The sequence below is a fragment of the Pecten maximus genome, chromosome 12, assembly GCF_902652985.1.
Source record: "Pecten maximus chromosome 12, xPecMax1.1, whole genome shotgun sequence".
NCBI classification, from domain to species: domain Eukaryota; kingdom Metazoa; phylum Mollusca; class Bivalvia; order Pectinida; family Pectinidae; genus Pecten; species Pecten maximus.
The window spans coordinates 31,202,539-31,220,990 of NC_047026.1; the positions used below are offsets into that span (position 1 = coordinate 31,202,539).

Sequence of the window (18,452 nt, forward strand, 5' to 3'; positions counted from 1 at the left end):
TGTTCCCTACTGTATCCACATTGGATGTTCTCTAGTGTATCCACATTGGGTGTTCTCTACTGTATCCATATTAGATGTTCTGTATCCATATAGGATGTTTTCTACTGTATCCACATTGATTGTTCTCTACTCTATCCACATTGGGTGTTCCTTATTTTATCCACATTGGGTGTTCCCTACTCTATCCACATTGGGTGTTCCCTACTGTATCAACATTTTTTGTTCTCTACTGTATCCACATTGGGTGTTCCTTACTTGATCCACATTGGGTGTTCTCTACTGTATCCACATTGGGGTGTTCCCTACTGTATCCACATTGGGTGTTCCCTACTGTATCCACATTGGGTGTTCCTTACTGTATCCACATTGGGTGTTCCTTACTTTATTCACATTGGGTGTTCCCTACTGTATCCACATTGGGTGTTCCTTACTTTATCCACATTGGGTGTTCCTTACTGTATCCACATTGGATGTTCCCTACTTTATCCACATTGGGTGTTCCTTACTTTATCCACATTGGGTGATCCCTACTATACACTGTATCCACATTTGGTATTCTTTACTGTATCCACATTTGATGTTCCTTACTTTATCCACATTGGATGCTCCCTACTGTATCCACATTGGGTGTTCCTTACTGTATCCACATTAGATGTTCCCTACTGTATCCACATTTGATGTTCCATACTGTATCCACATTGAGTGTTCCCTACTGTATCCACATTGGGTGTTCCTTACTTTATCCACATTGGATGTTCCCTACTGTATTCACATTGGGTGTTCCCTGCTCTAGCCACATTGGGTGTTCCCTAATTATCCACATTGGGTGTTCCTTACTGTATCCACATTAGATGTTCCCTACTGTATCCACATTTGAGGTTCCCTACTGTATTCACATTGGGCGTTCCCTACTCTATCCACATTGGGTGTTCTTTACTGTATCCACATTGATTGTTCTCTACTGTATCCACAGTGGGTGTTCCTTACTGTATCCACGTTAGGTGTTCCTTACTGTATCCACATTGGGTGTTCCTTATTTTATCCACATTTGGTGTTCCTTACTTATCCACATTGGGTGTTCCTTACTTTATCCACATTGGGTGTTCCTTACTGTATCCACATTGGGTGTTCCTTACTTTATCCACATTGGGAGTTCCTTATTTTATCCACATTGGGTGTTCCTTATTTTATCTACATTGGGTGTTCCCTACTGTATCCACATTGGGTGTTCTCTACTGTATCCACATTGGGTGTTCCTTATTTTATCCACATTGGATGTTCTCTACTGTAGCCACATTGGGTGTTCCCTACTGTATCCACATTGGATGTTCTCTAGTGTATCCACATTGGGTGTTCTCTACTGTATCCATATTAGATGTTCTGTATCCATATAGGATGTTTTCTACTGTATCCACATTGATTGTTCTCTACTCTATCCACATTGGGTGTTCCTTATTTTATCCACATTTGGTGTTCCCTACTGTATCTACATTTGATGTTCTCTACTGTATCCACATTGGGTGTTCCTTATTTTATCCACATTGGATGTTCTCTACTGTATCCACATTGGGTGTTCCCTACTGTATCCACATTGGGTGTTCCTTACTGTATCCACATTGGGTGTTCCTTACTGTATCCACATTGAATGTTCCCTACTGTATCCACATTGGCTGTTCCATGCTTATCCGCATTGAGTGTTCCCTACTGTATCCATATTGGATATTCTCTACTGTATCCACATTTGGTGTTCCCTACTGTATCCACATTGGGTGTTCCCTACTGTATCCACATTGGGTGTTCTTTACTGTATCCACATTGGGTGTTCCCTACTGTATCCACATTGGGGGTTCTCTACTGTATCTTTGGTTTGGTCTGTTTTTGTTTAACGTCCTATTAACAGGCAGGGTCATTTAAGGACGTGCCAGGTTTTGGAGGTGGAAGAAAGCCAGAGTACCTGGAGAAATGTAGGTTTCGAACTCGCAACCCAGAGGTGAAGGGCTAGTGATAGTGTGTTGAGACACCTTAACCACTCTGCCCCTCTACTGTAACCTACATTTGATGTCTTCTACAGTATCCACATTGGATGTTCCATTCTGTATCTGCAATGGACGTGTCTGACTGAGCTGTTCAAACAATCAGTAGTTGTAACAAAAGGCTCAATGAGCCTGTATCGCTCACCTGCTTCTTATACAACTTCCAGTTTCATCGAGGTCATTGATGTGAATACCAATTGATTCAAATATAAGAATAAGATAGGTTTACTCATCGAAATACATTGTGTAGCCCTTCTTCCTAGCACATCAAGTCTATGGGTCTCTTGGTTGAGGCCCAATATCAAGTCCCTGGGCCTTTTGGTTATTGATCCCAGTGATTTTGAAAGTCGACAAGTAATTCATCTGACCAAAATTGGTAGCCCTTCATCTTAGCATGCTACATTGTACAGTCCCAATATTGAGTCTATGTGGCTCTTTGTTATGAAGAAGTTGTTTAAAGGAAAAATTGACGCCAGACTAACAACAGCTGGACGCTGTACCATGGCATAAACTCCTTTTCCCTTTTTAGCAGATGAGCTAATAAATGAAAACAGCCATGTAATTTATTTCCAAAATTATCTTTATTTCATACAAAGTATACACTTACAGTGCCTTTGTCGAACTATAGTAAAGTCATATTAAATGGAAACAATGAAGGCATAGCAAGTTTAGAGATAAATGAATATGGTAAGTTTCAAGGTAGCAACATAGTGCTAAAATGTCAATAAATGCAACGCTACTCCTCTGGAATACATAATACAAAGAGGTTGATTCTAATAAAATGTAGGCATTCTTCAACTACAGTGATCTCTTACACAAGACCCAAGAAATGTACTCAATACAAACTCAGCCACAAAAATCTTTCGAGCTATCCAGTCAGACTTCACTCTTTTTTCCTCCTCACTCTTAATTCTTTTATTTTTGTAAAACAAATTAGCTAACCATAATCATATACCAATAGCACGCGAAATGGCAAAAAAAAATGTGGCCAAAAATTATAAATCTCAACAATTATCAAGTAAGAAAAAAAAAGAGAAAAAAAAAGAGACATTCTGATTAAAAGTAAAACAAATTTCAAAAACAACCATACACGATTCACATAGATGAATGATAAAAGAATTTGCTCTGAATTAATTAATTCAATAATAGACTTGAAATGTACCATGATGTTTACTTAGCTCAGTATATGTATATTTGTATAAAATCTAACATTACACAAGAAACAGCACACTGGCGCAATACAACACAAAATTGGTATGCAACGATTGTTTCCTTATTATAGCAGAACCTGAATATCAATATTCTGTGCTTCTGTTAATACAAGTTACTTGGATCTTATATGAACACATGTGTGTAAGAATTAATCACGTGGTATGGGACCTAGTCATACATCAATCTTGTGTAGACTAGAGAGAACCAAGAAATCTTACATGGCAGTTCATTTCATAATTAAACATTTTAATTATTGAATATTAAGGTATATACATGTATTTAAAGATCATAAAGGGTGTTTAACACACCATGGTGTAATCTAAATCAAATAAACAGAGAGCACCAGTTAAGGTCTTGCTTCAAGAGATATCCAGGTGGCAAATATTACACAATACAGCCTACAGCATCAAAATAAGAGAAACATTTTAATACCACCAATAAAAGAATCTTCTGTTTTAATAGTAATGCTTGGCACAGAAGTGGGCATGAATAACAAAACAAAACTTCAATATAAATTTTCTATTATATATATACCGGAGTATACAAACAGCTAATCAACAGGGAAAAATAATTGAAAGTAAAAATTATATCAAAAACGGTGTGAAGCACTACAAATGAAGTCTTTACCGATAGATACATGTGTACACAGTGTTTAGAAGCATTAAGAAAACAAATCAGGTTGTCAAATTGACAACTAACATTATCACTGATGGTACATGTAGGTATTGTTAACAGAAAATAAACCCTTGGAAATATGAAAACAAGCATTAAACTACTATAAGTGGGGAACATTAGTATAAACAGTTCCAGAATAATGCAGTAATGTTGATAGTAACAAAGTTTAACAGTTGTATAATACAAATTCTCAAAAACATTTGTTTGTATTAGAGCTAACGGGAGCCAACTCCTGTACAGGAAGATTGGATAGATAGAGGTTGGTTCTGGCCTACTTCATGCATCAAATGTTTTGACTACGACGCTACCATAAGTATTTTCAAAAGAAGACATCTCGGCTACTCTAGTGAGTCTAATTAATTTTTGATCAACTACTGATTTCCTTTGGTCAAACAACAACAACTAGATGCCATATGTTAACACATTAGATGGAAGAGCCCGACTATAGTAAATAATTGACACCGGAATTAGGCCATGTTAACACATAAGATGGGACAGCCCGACAACTGTAAATATTTGACACCAGAAGTAGGCCAAAATCAGAAAATTATAGCAAACAAACAAATGTACAGCACCTAAAAATATTCTAGAAACTTTCATTGAGGTAAAGAATACTAACGATGTAAACATTAACAATATAGTACTCACTATAATAGTGAGTTAAAATACATAGTATTACCTGGTCAGTACTAGTATGATGTCATTTTAAATGAATGAGATCAATTTGTGGTCTTGTTATGTAATGAATGTGCATGAAAACCGACAACAAACATAGGCAATTGTGAAAAAAACCTTTAGGTTGTAGATATTCCTGCATTAGGAAATTTTAGATTTATATGGCATTAGTACTTTAAATTCTGTATACGCATACAAAGTTTGTGGCAATTAATACCTCCAAGATGCTTCACCTGCACAGCAACAGTTGAGATATAAAGAGACGGCCTCATTTCCTTTAATTAAAATGTATTTCTGACCTTGACCAATGACCAATGGCCTTCTAAATCAAAGAACAATCTTAAGAAAATGTTTTTAGTCAGGAAGCATTGTTTGATATTGGGGCAGCAAAAGAAAACTTCATTTTTTATGGAACAGATCTTACAGAAAGTGACCTTGACCTTGTTTTACTGTAATAAGTTCAAAAAATTCCTTTTTGCATATTTTGATCCTATAAATTACCGCATTATCTAACATTCAAGATAATGTACAGGATAATTTGAGTATAAGCCTTTCATGCTGACTAAAATTGAAAACTGGATCACCAGAAAATGAGAGATGATAAGAGAACACTCCAATGTGACTACAGGAACAATCCAAATCCTCCATCTACACAAGACAAAATCAGCTCCAAGGCAAATTGACAAAGGTCTACACACTTCCCTCCAATATGATGTAACATCCTAAATAGACCACAACCTTTTAACTTTACAATATACACTCTACAGCATTCATACAAAAAAGGACACATTGAACAGTGTTGAAATATTAATTGGTCTATCAATGACGAACTCACCAGTATATGTATAGGAATTCACAACGAGGAACAAATGATGTAATGCAATCGCATGAAACAGAAATTCACAAAAAAGATACAAGAGATAGTCAATCATCCAATCATTTCTCCATTTACAACACATTTTCTCATTCTCTTGACAATTTACATGTCTCGCACTCCTTGGCAGATTAAACAGTCTGGGTTCTAATACAACAGACATCAAGAGGCTTTTCCAATTTTCTTTTTCGCCTGTTGAAGAAGTTCATCAAAGTCTAGAGGTTTTTTAGAATTAAGACTCTGAAGTGGATTCAATTCCTCCACCAATTCAATATCTCCATCTGTGACAACAGAAAGAAAATAAAATTCACTGGATGTCACATGCATTGATTAGATTTGATCAAATTCTCAGATATGAAAATTGAACATGATGAAATTCTGATTTTATAATCAATCCTGAAAGTTTGCTTCTTTATATCATATTACTCCCAGCAACACATTTCAGTTTATGCAACACATAATTATCCGATACATAAAGTCCACTTGGCAAAATATTTTTTCGACCAAAAACAAAAACTAAAGGTAAATCTATTTATTTTACAACAATTGCAAAACAAGTTATATCAATATATCAATCACTCTTGTTGGTGTGGATGGAAGTTGACGAGAGGTCTTACTGTTGGAGGAAATCGAGTACCCGGAGAAAACATGTGGTCAAGCAGGGTAACCCCATACCTTTTTCACGTCCCTATTGGGGATCTCTAGCTGCCTAGATAAAAAGTATGTTACCACTGTGCCACCTGACCACCCTATATCCATAAGGATAAGTATTTCAGGGTGGGGTGGGGGTGTTGAACCCAGGTCTCCCCAACCCTGGCAACACCTATCAATTGATATATATGTGTAGATACAATTATTACATAGTTCTAAGTGTATACATATCTACAGCTGGGGGAATATTACATAGTTCTAAGTGTATACATATCTACTGCTGGGGGAATCAAATATTTGTATTTGTATTGTGGAAAAAAAATTCTGTTGCCATTGATTGTTTAAATGAGTATGGTTTCAGATACATATTAATATTCTAAATACAAACCTAAATCCTCATATTCTGTTTCACAGAACTTCCTGCGACCTCCAAAGCACAGCTCAAATGGTGGGCTATCCTGCATGTCATTTCCCTCTGAAATAAAATGAGAACATTTTCCCATTAAGATATGCTACTCTTTTACACAAGAGAATTATTTATACCAACTAGTTTCTAAGCATAGCAGTGCTATTAAGATTTGAACAGCAATGTAGAAAAACATCCTAACCTGGCATTAAGTATAGATACAGATCTGGATCTTCACCTTGGGATTCTTACATTTGGTATTGCGAATAAAGCAAAAACGTTTTGTCAAAGACAGAAATCAGAACATTATGATAAGGAAGACAAATTTCACAGTACAAACATTTTCAAACCAAAAGTGAGTAAGTCTGACACACTACAACACCCTTTCCCTTTTATCTGAAACTCTCCAGAAACATGCCCATTTGAGTACAGCCAATTTCTCTAATATCCTATTTTTTTAATACTGATGATATCTGATATCAATGCTGTGAAGGTATGCTAAGGGAAAACATGCTGAGCGAGTTACCTGAAAATCAGTCTAAAGGCCAACTATTCGGAGTTGGTGACCAGAAATGTTGAAAATGAAACTTTGCTTGAAGTTCGTGACCTTGTACTTGACATTTAACTTATTATTTCCTTAATCAAATTCAAACTTTTTCAAGAAACCTGTAAATTGTCATTGAAATCTATCAATTTCAAAGTAACCAAAAACTGAAGGTAAATATTCCATCTTTTTTGCCTACCAGAGGTGGCCCTCGTACACTGACAGTGCCTACAACTTACTTTCTATAGCAGCATAGGCATCACAGGTGTAGGAAAATGTCACAAAGCCATAATTGTCACTGCAAGAGAGAAAACTTATTTCAGCAAATATTCAAGCCATTTCAGATGTAGTCTAACAAAAATTAAGTAAAGAATACTTTGACATCCATCATTTAATTGTAATAGGGTAAGTCAATATTTTTTTTACATATGATACTTCCTGTTAAATTTAACTTACTGGACCAAACACTCCATTTTCTATAAAAGTAAACCAGGAGACTACATTTTCTTTGTTTTACATAAAATCTTACTCCCCCCCCATAAATTAACTAAGAATTAATTTTACATCTTATTTTCAATATGCCGCATGAGTGCTGCCTTTACAAAAATAAAATACACCTTCCCACATGCGATACCAATGCTCTGTAATTCCAACCAGGAGACACCTACCCATGCTCCGTAATCTCAACCCTGAGATATCTACCCATGCTCCGTGATACCCACCCAAAGATACTCTACTTTGGAATATTTTGGATGTGGTTATATTTTGGTTTATTTGGTACCTGGGGTGAATGAGCCAAAATAAAACACACCCAAAATTCCGCGACCTGTGTTGGAATATTGTTTTTTGATAAAAACGCGTTAATAAAGGTATGTTTTCATCTAAATGTGTCATAAAATTTATTCAAAATTTTTTTCATATTGATTGTTGCATTAGCTGGACACATTAAAATTCATTCACATTGTTTTCATATTGATTGTTGCATTAGCTGTGTTCAAGGTCAAGTCTCGATCGATCGATTAACTTGTGTACAAAGCAAAGACTGTTTTCCTGTGAAACCAGGTGAGACGAAATACAAAAGGCTTATACTGATATGTTCCCAGAAAATACCTATTCAAACAAAGGCAATATCTCAGGTAGGTGATGAAATCCTGTCACTTAGCCACAGAGCTTTTAATCCCTGTGTATGTGTCTATGCGACATGGCTTCTAAATAGATAAACTTTCGTAGCGTAATGAACAAACATATCAATTACATAACTACAGGTAAGTGCCAAAATTTAACATACATGATGGTAAATGCCAAAATTTGACACACCAATATTTAACCAACCTATCTTTAGCAAAAAGCGCCAAAATTTGGAGACACCAAAATATCCCAAAGTACGGTAGCTTCCGATGCTCCCCAATTCCCCAATCTGTGATACCTTCCCATGCTCCCTGATCCCCACCCTGAGATACCTACCCATCCTCCCTGATCCCCACCCCGAGATACCTACCCATGCTCCCTGATCCCCACCCTGAGATACCTACCCATGCTCCCTGATCCCCACCCCGAGATACCTACCCATGCTCCCTGATCCCCACCCTGAGATACCTACCCATGCTCCCTGATCCCCACCCCGAGATACCTGCCCATGCTCCCTGATCCCAACCCCGAGATACCTACCCATGCTCCCTGATCCCCACCATGAGATACCTACCCATGCTCCCTGATCCCACCCCGAGATACCTACCCATGCTCCCTGATCCCCACCCCGAGATACCTGCCCATGCTTCCTGATCCCCACCCTGAGATACCTACCCATGCTCCCTGATCCCCACCCCGAGATACCTACCCATGCTCCCTGATCCCCACCATGAGATACCTACCCATGCTCCCTGATCCCCACCCTGAGATACCTACCCATGCTCCCTGATCCCCACCCCGAGATACCTGCCCATGCTTCCTGATCCCCACCCTGAGATACCTACCCATGCTCCCTGATCCCCACCCCGAGATACCTACCCATGCTCCCTGATCCCCACCCTGAGATACCTACCCATGCTCCCTGATCCCTACCCTGAGATACCTAACCACGCTCCCTGATCCCTACCCCGAGATACCTACCCATACTCCCTGATCCCTACCCTGAGATACCTACCCACGCTCCCTGATCCCTACCCTGAGATACCTACCCACGCTCCCTGATACCCATGCTCCCTGATCCCCACCATGAGATACCTACCCATGCTCCCTGATCCCCACCCCGAGATACCTACCCATGCTCCCTGATCCCCACCCCGAGATACCTACCCATGCTCCCTGATCCCTACCCTGAGATACCTACCCATGCTCCCTGATCCCTACCCTGAGATACCTACCCATGCTCCCTGATCCCTACCCTGAGATACCTAACCACGCTTCCTGATCCCCACCCCGAGATACCTACCCATGCTCCCTGATCCCCACCCCGAGATACCTACCCATGCTCCCTGATCCCCACCCTGAGATACCTACCCATGCTTCCTGATCCCCACCCCGAGATACCTACCCATGCTCCCTGATCCCTACCCTGAGATACCTACCCATGCTCCCTGATCCCCACCCCGAGATACCTACCCACGCTCCCTGATCCCCACCCTGAGATACCTACCCATGCTCCCTGATCCCCACCCCGAGATACCTACCCATGCTCCCTGATCCCTACCCCGAGATACCTACCCATGCTCCCTGATCCCCACCCTGTGATACCTACCCATGCTCTCTGATCCCCACCCTGAGATACCTACCCATGCTCCCTGATCCCCACCCCGAGATACCTACCAATGCTCCCTGATCCCTACCCTGAGATACCTACCCATGCTCCCTGATCCCCACCCCGAGATACCTACCCATGCTCCCTGATCCCCACCCTGAGATACCTTCCCATGCTCCCCACCCTGAGATACCTACCCATGCTCCCTGATCCCCACACGGAGATACCTACCCATGCTCCCTGATCCCCACCCTGAGATACCTACCCACGCTCCCTGATCCCCACCCTGAGATACCTACCCATGCTCCCTGATCCCCACCCTGAGATACCTACCCATGCTCCCTGATCCCCACCCCGAGATACCTACCCACGCTCCCTGATCCCTACCCTGATATACCTACCCACGCTCCCTGATCCCTACCCTGAGATACCTACCCATGCTCCCTGATCCCCACCCTGAGATACCTACCGAAGCTCCCTGATCCCCACCCCGAGATACCTACCCATGCTCCCTGATCCCACCCCGAGATACCTACCCATGCTCCCTGATCCCCACCCCGAGATACCTACCCACGCTCCCTGATCCCTACCCTGAGATACCTACCCACGCTCCCTGATCCCCACCCTGAGATACCTACCCACGCTCCCTGATACCCATGCTCCCTGATCCCCACCCTGAGATACCTACCCATACTCCCCGATCCCTACCCTGAGATACCTACCCATACTCCCCGATCCCTACCCTGAGATACCTACCCACGCTCCCTGAAGTGTAGCTGTACATGTTCTATCTCTCCAAATCTCTGAAACCTTTTCCTCATGTCACTTCTTGTGTAATCATTTGGTATTCGACCAACATAGATAATTCGTCGCTCTTCCTGCAGACAGATATGCATCATTATTGTAAATATTTCAATTAATATGATAATTAGAAGAACAATATTAATAAATGAAATTAAAGTCTTAAAACCATGTTTTTGTCGGTTCATAAAATAATGATAATGAAAAATATATCAATTACATCACTCTCTTTGCTCATTAACTCTTTGCATATTTGCTACAGCAGATTAAATCTTTATAAATTCCAGGCATAATTGATAAATATATTGACATTTGACAATTACACCAAGAGGTAATCATGCCCAGTTAAAACAAAAGAGATGTAATTCCTGCAAATCTGAAAACTGTACCACACTAGGATAATCATAACCATCATGTTCAGTTTTACTCATAGGGCAATGTTTTTTCACACAGGATACCAATTACAAACCACCCCATATCAAAATGTTCCAATTTTAAATCATTATTGCCTCATATGTATCAGTCATTTTTCTCTTACCATTTGTTTGTTTTTCTCCTGGTCTCGCATTTGCTTCTGCTCCATTCTCCTTTTTAGCTGAGAAGGACTTAGACCTCTACAAAAGTATAAAAGAAGAGTTTTATCTGACAACCAATCAGATGATAGTACAATGTCAAATCTGACCTTACAATGTTTGAAAATTGTAGGAATAAGTTATATAATGAAGTTTTGTTACATGACTAATATATGTATATTAGGCAGCTGCTGTCTGTGCTATCAACAATATACTGGAAACCGGTACAGGTATGCTGTATCATATCACAGTAAATATATCCCTGTACCATTTCTAACAGCTGCTGTTTTGTTTCCACAACAACATATAATTTTGAAAATTCAATAATACTAAATGGTCTAGAAAATAGTCATAACATGGGCTAACTTTTAAATCTATCAAATCTGTTTGATATAAATTAAAATATGTTTATATCAAGCAATTAGAAACTGACATTTGAAGAAATAAAATACATTCCTGTGTGACAATATTTTGTTACAATAAATTAAAATAGCCATTCCCAATTGAAAGTATGTTCTGTATTTTACCAATTTTGATGAACACCTTGAATTTTCCTGTTGAACCTGGTTGGCATTTTCCCCAAAAAATTATACTTACAAATAAATTGTGAACTAATTGAAAAAAAAAGTAAAAGACTTCACAATATTAGATAAATGAACCCAAAACAATTTCTTAATCTAATATCATTCACATAAATCTTGCTTACAATGTTACTTTGTTTCGTACCTGTGTCTTCCTTCCCTGGAGCGCGATCTTGACCTTGAACGGTCATAGTAGGATCTTGACCTTGACCTCGATCTTGATCTTGAGCTCCAAGAGCTTGAATGCGATCTGGAGCGTGATCTGTAATCCAATTAATTTATTGTAAACATTTCTTCACAAAACTAAACAGTCCACTTTTAATATACATTTCTGATAAAACTGCACAATTGGTCAGATTTTCAAATTTAGATATAATGTATTTGTATTTAGAAAAAAATATTTAAGAAAATGAAAACTGAATCAACTTAAATTGAAAAGATATAAAAAATGTTGAATGTTAAAATAAACCAACCTTGACCATGACCTTGATGAAGATCTGGAACTTGACCCAGAATTGGATGAATATGAGCATCTTCTTTCCCTCCTCCAAGATCTTTTTTTCTCTGTTCTTACAGTCTCTCTTGACCTTGACCTCGAGTATGACTTTGAGCGAGAACGAGATCGAGATCTAGAGGAGGCCACTGAGGGTGACCTTGAACACCGACGAGAATCTATGACCAGTGATGGTGTCTGGCTTCGACTAGAATAGCCACTACTGCACATCTTATTACTTTCTTGAGAAGCTTCCAGGTTGTTTTCTTTATCTACCCCAATACCAGTAGCATTGTCATACTTGGTACTGTTTGTAAAACAACTATAGTAAGCTGGCAGCTTATTGTACACAGAAGGGTCTCTTTTTGGAGAAGGATTCCTTGCAAAGTAATCCTCCACAGTGATACCACGGCGACCTGAGGCTGTGAGTTTGTATTTTACCTCCTTTGCCTGTTTAGCAGGCTTATTGGGTATAGACAGAGCTGTGTAGTATGCTGGAATTTTGTCAAAGTATTTTTCCTCGTCTGCCTCTTTACACTCTGCACTTTTCACTTCTGTGGTATGTTTGCGATAATTTCTTTTACTGATCTTAGCTTGTTTGAGTATTTCCACAAAAGCAGAACATTTACTGCGACGAGACTGGTTAGATGTTGCTGTATTATTATTCTTGAGATCATCATCAACACCTTTCTCTAGAAGTTCATCTATATCCTCCTCCATCTCCTCGGTGTTTTCAGGTAGTGGTTCCTCCTCATCACATATCACTACCTCCTCTGCCACAATTGGGACTTCAACAGTTACCTCATTCTCTATAACCTTTACAGGTACATTAACACAATAGTCATGATCAGTAATCTCATTGAAGTAATCATTACTAACTTCAAACTTGTCTTCTTTCGTCCTCAATATTTCTTTATTTGACTTGACCTCAACAACACATTTTTCCTCTGTGGAATTTTTATTATTAGAGTTGTCTCCCTTAGGTTTAACAGCATTTACATTTGCAGGAAGAAGGGAAACACCTTTGATGGAAGAAGCAACCCCAGAGCAACCTTGAGGGGTTGGTGTGATGGGAGGTGTGTTCACAATACGCTGTAACTTCAGTGGAGCACAGTTAGCAGGCAATGGGGTGGCTTTCCCTCTGCCTCTTTTGGAAGGCATTCCCATTGGTAGCATAATGGTAGATTTCCTTTTCGTTCCAGCACGAATCTTGTCAATAATATGTTTAGAAGGTGTAGAATTTTCATCATTCTCATCTGAGAAAAAAAAAATTGTCCCATTCTTGATAAAATGTAGAATTACTAAATAAACAGCTCATTATTTCAAATCTGTTGCTTTTATTCCAAATTTTACCACAGTATACTCATAAACAGACAAAATATCAAAAATAGCAAGCTCAAAGTTCATGAAAATAACATGCTGTTTTTAACAGGATCATTGTAAACAAACAAATGCATGGTCAAACCAATTAACAATTAAATCCTATAATTACATCAGACCTTCATTATTGTATACTTACTAGTAAAGAAATCTAATCCCTCCACTGTAGAGGTATTGCAGACAGGGGGACTTTTCCTGATAAAATAATAAATTAATACACTAATTAAATACCCAATACTTTAAATCTGTATCTAAGGAAAACATCATATAACAATGCTTGTCTTTAGAATAGTTAAAATTTTAAAAGAAATAAAGCTCATTATAACTCGAGCTTAAAATCTACACTTCCAGATAAAGGCTATTGATTACAATGACGGTACACATGCAGTTTAGAATATCAGCTTGCAATCGTGAAGGTCGGTCTGGCTAGTGACCTTTGTTCTAGATCTACAAGTTTAACATGGTAAATATTTGCAAACATCATTCATTGTACAGCAGTTGAGGCAATAAAATAAATTTGAATTAGAAATTACCAATAAAAAATTAAAGCAGGATCAGGTATTTTATGGATCAGCTGTTACAATTAATACCATCATTTATTTTTTTTCATGTCGACTGATCATCTAAACCAATATTTTCCCACAGAGATTTTGAGGTTTAACTGTATTGTGCTAGGTATACATGTGATATTTATCTTTTCCGTCCCAGGAAGACACACCTGCTCTATGATTGACTCAGCGTATTGAGACATCCCGTCTAATCTGACCCCAGAGATTTAAGACATGTCTTATTTGGTCCTAGAGTATTAGGACATCCTGTCTCATCTGACCCTAGAGTATTAGGACATCCTGTCTAATTTGACCCTAGAGTATTAGGACATCCTGTCTAATTTGACCCTCGAGTATTAGGACATCCTGTCTAATCTGAACCCAGAGTATTAGGACATCCTGTCTAATCTGAACCCAGAGCATTAGGACATCCCATCTAACCTGACCCTCGAGTATTAGGACATCCTGTCTAATCTGAACCCAGAGTATGAGGACATCCTATAGTTTTTGAAATCTGTGTAATACAACTTCTATAATATGATCCCAAAGTAAATGTATGTAGACAACCTGTCTTATCCAACATATACATATAATGCCTAATTACAGAAATGCAATATTTGCATCTAGGGTTTTGCTGTATATGTTCTTAGTAAAACTCAACAACAATCCTTTAAACAATTTTTTTTTACACATTTTTTGTTCCCAGCCAAATATAGATCTTCTGCATATCAAATGATTTCAGCTCTTAATAATTTCAAAGTTTCATTGTTTTAATGAATTTGGTCATGAATGTAAATAGAAAATTATGTATTGGAATTAATGTATAAAAGATATGCTTATTTTTTCTTGAGATCTCCGTCACTATTATATACCTTGATTGATTAGATGCTGGGCTGGAGTTTAGACTTGGCTGTTCAAGGTCATTGTCACCAAGGGATTGTGATGCTGAAATATAAAGCATTCTCTATTCATTTACAGGAACTCAAAGGTATGCTTCTTCTCTATATCACATTTTCTATTACCAAGTTCACCATAATTTTCACATTTAGTTCTTCACCCTAACAACCGAGTTTGACTTGACTATATAATGTTTGAACTTACCTTCCTCAAACTGTTTCAGCAGACTTCCCATGTCAGTAGCTTCTATGCCTGATGGAATAAAATATAAAACTTAAGTGAGGTACAAGCTTTTAGGTACTTCTGCGTGCAAGGCGAGGCCTTAAAAAAATACTATGTTTTACTAACCCAACCAACCCTAATTTTTTGTGCCTACCCTGAAGTTTTCTTTTGCCATTTTCAAGGAAGGACTATCAAAATCATGATTCCTTTTCTATATAAATCCTAATAAAAACTACTTTAAATAAAATAAAAAGATTTTCCCACCCTTATTTGTCTAAGCAGAAACCAATGCATACATTACTTGCCTCACATTGTTATTTTTTTATACATAATGTTCATCACTATACTTCACAATAGCATTAGGGAGCGAGCTAATCAACTACAATGCTTCAGATTGATCGTGCACCTGCGTCAATCCTGCATGTTTTTAAATGACACACGACTTTTGTTTTTGTATGGCCTGCTGTTTGTTCCCGTTCCGTAAAATCATGCAACCAAAATCACATGTTACGAAAACGACAGCAAAATGACATAACACTGTCATGGACAAGTTTGTCATCAAAAAGAGAAGAATCGGTCAGTAGATTATTTTCACATATGAATTATAGTGTGCATATTGATGTCAGATATTTAGACGTAAACTAGAATGGCTATTTGCATTATCATAGATTTGTTTTGGCTCGTAGCAAATTGACCCAGTAGTCACGATTTAGGTCAGCAGGTTTGGTGCTTATAGTGAAGAATCAAAGAATCCATTACGCATAGTCTTGAATGAAATGAATTTTTCAATTGAATGAAGTTCAAGGTCATCTAATTGAACAAATTTGGTGGCCCTTCATCCCAGCATGCTACAGACCTAATATCAGGTTCCTGGGCCTGTTGGTTATTGAGAAGTTGAAAATGTTATTTTTTTACAATGGACATCACTGGACTAAAGGCGACCACAACAGGTGAACTGAGACTTTGTCTCGGGTGACCTAAAAAAATGTATCCATTCATTAAAGTAAACCCCTTACAGCAACTGTCAAACTAAATATCAGAACCCTAGAACACTAATAAAGTTTACTTAAGCCTTTCAACACTTGTACCAAAATATTTAGAAACTAACACTGAAACCAAAACCAGGGTTACAATGTAAGCTCCTCATCTTTTCAAGAGGGATGCTAATTACTGAATACATTTTTTTCGCTGGTTAAATGGGATATTACTTGGGTTCACGGCCCTATATAGTCAAAGAATAGTGGGACTGAAGAACATCCTTGAGTACCCCCTTCAATATGAGGCTAACAACATATCAGTCATCCCTCGTAATAACATTTACAAATTTATAGTAATTCAAATGATGACAACAGACAATTTTATGACTTGTGCCCTGATCAGGGCTCAAACTCATGGTTTATAGAACTTACTCGCCTAGCCAGAAATACCTGCATCTTTTACCACTTTTCCACATTCATGCTCTTAAAAAATGTTGCAAAAGTGCAGTGATGATAAGTTTGCCCAAATATTCCTGCATGAACATAGTGACAAATCCTCTATAAGAGGATACATTTGTATGAATATCTGGATTGCCATTGTATAGAAATGTGCACATTATATTTAACAAAGTACAATTACGATAGGAAATTCAAATCTTTCACTTTTGGATCAACAACACATAGTGCTTTGGGATTTATGGCCCTGACAGCTAGGGTCAATCAATTATGGCCAAACAAAAAACTACTATTATTTTATTTTATTTGAGTTTTACTTTAAAGTCAGAATAAAAATAAACATAATGAATAGATTATGTAAACTTGAGTGCATATATAGACATATAAATATAAAATTGAAATATTAACACAGCAACTGAATTCCATATCATTATAATAGCTAACGTTTTCAAGCCTTGCAGCTCTCTTCAGGCAATTGCATATAAACATGTCAGACATACATATTAACATTGTATTCATAATTAGTGTATACATATGATACAATGAAATACATAGTTACAAAAATCTATACATATGTACATAAAAGCATGTTACGATTGTTCTGTTATTAAGTGGCAAGGTATGATAAACACACCTGTTGCAGGTATTAAATAGAGCTTGGTCTTCATGTATGTAACATATGGCTCACAAATTTTACCTTTAATACCCGAGTCAAATATCACCACCAAGACAATTGATATTTGAACGTTTATACAATACATCTGTCCAACTATTACATTAAGCTACCCCAAGCAGGGTTAACTTGATTTAGAAACCATTTTGACTTGCCATTCTACTGAGTAAGTCAAATTTCCTACACTTAGGGACAATCACCACCATTTCTACCTACCATTTAACCCAGGTATGTCTCCTATACTTGGTACATCTAATAAACCGTCATGCTGGAAATGGGCCAAGTCTGCAATACCATCCAATCCAAAGGAATCGGGGTGATACACTTCATTCAAATCCATTGATCTATTTTTTATCATAAACTGCAAAAACAAAAAGAAAAGGAAATACATTTAAGTATTGGGGCATATTTTGAAGGAGAATAAAATAACAGTAGTTAATACAAGAGGCCCAGAGGGCCTGTATCGCTCACCTGGATTTCATGAGATATGAAACAAGAATGATGATTAAGCATATTTGTCGTATTGCTATGTCAATATATCATAGGCATTTTATATGGGTATGTGAGGTTTTTATGCCAAAAAATGCATTAATCCATGAAATGAAATTGACTTTTGTCGCAACCCCATAAGGTCATTTGTACAATTTTGAATCCCTACCCTAGGGGGATGCTCACAGTCAAATATGAGCAATATCTATTGCTTGGTTTCAGAGGAGAAGTTGTTCATATCAATATAGCCCAATTGACCACATTTGGCCCCGCCCCTCAGGCCCCAGGGGGATCAGCCCCATCATTTGTACAATTTTGAATCCCCACCCCATAGTGATGCTACCAGGCAAATATGAGTGATATCCATTGCTCAGTTTCAGAGAAGAAGTCATTTATATCAATATAGCTATATTGACCCCTTTTGGCAACGCCCCTCAGGCCCCCAGGGGGTCAGCTCTACCATTTGTACAATTTCGAATTCCCACCCAATAGTGATGCTACCAGGCAAATATGAGCAATATCTATTGCTCGGTTTCAGAGAAGAAGTCGTTTATAT

General features: G+C 38.1%; 1 protein-coding gene across 3 annotated transcripts in view; it reads right to left on the bottom strand.

Annotated features, from left to right (window-relative positions):
- Window positions 1-2,595: 2,595 nt before the first annotated feature.
- The window catches only part of LOC117339198 (peroxisome proliferator-activated receptor gamma coactivator 1-alpha-like), a 31,914-nt gene continuing 16,057 nt past the window's right edge, over window positions 2,596-18,452 (bottom strand). For all 3 annotated transcript variants that reach the window (XM_033900661.1, XM_033900660.1, XM_033900659.1), the window contains exons 2-12: window positions 17,624-17,768; window positions 15,284-15,331; window positions 15,055-15,127; window positions 13,774-13,829; window positions 12,235-13,510; window positions 11,907-12,023; window positions 11,147-11,222; window positions 10,564-10,685; window positions 7,310-7,368; window positions 6,509-6,595; window positions 2,596-5,750 (exon numbers count right to left, since the gene is read on the bottom strand). In XM_033900661.1, the coding sequence (XP_033756552.1) occupies window positions 5,632-5,750; window positions 6,509-6,595; window positions 7,310-7,368; window positions 10,564-10,685; window positions 11,147-11,222; window positions 11,907-12,023; window positions 12,235-13,510; window positions 13,774-13,829; window positions 15,055-15,127; window positions 15,284-15,331; window positions 17,624-17,765 (2,175 nt within the window). In that variant the 5' untranslated portion in view covers window positions 17,766-17,768 and the 3' untranslated portion in view covers window positions 2,596-5,631. The remainder of the gene's footprint in view (window positions 5,751-6,508; window positions 6,596-7,309; window positions 7,369-10,563; window positions 10,686-11,146; window positions 11,223-11,906; window positions 12,024-12,234; window positions 13,511-13,773; window positions 13,830-15,054; window positions 15,128-15,283; window positions 15,332-17,623; window positions 17,769-18,452) is intronic.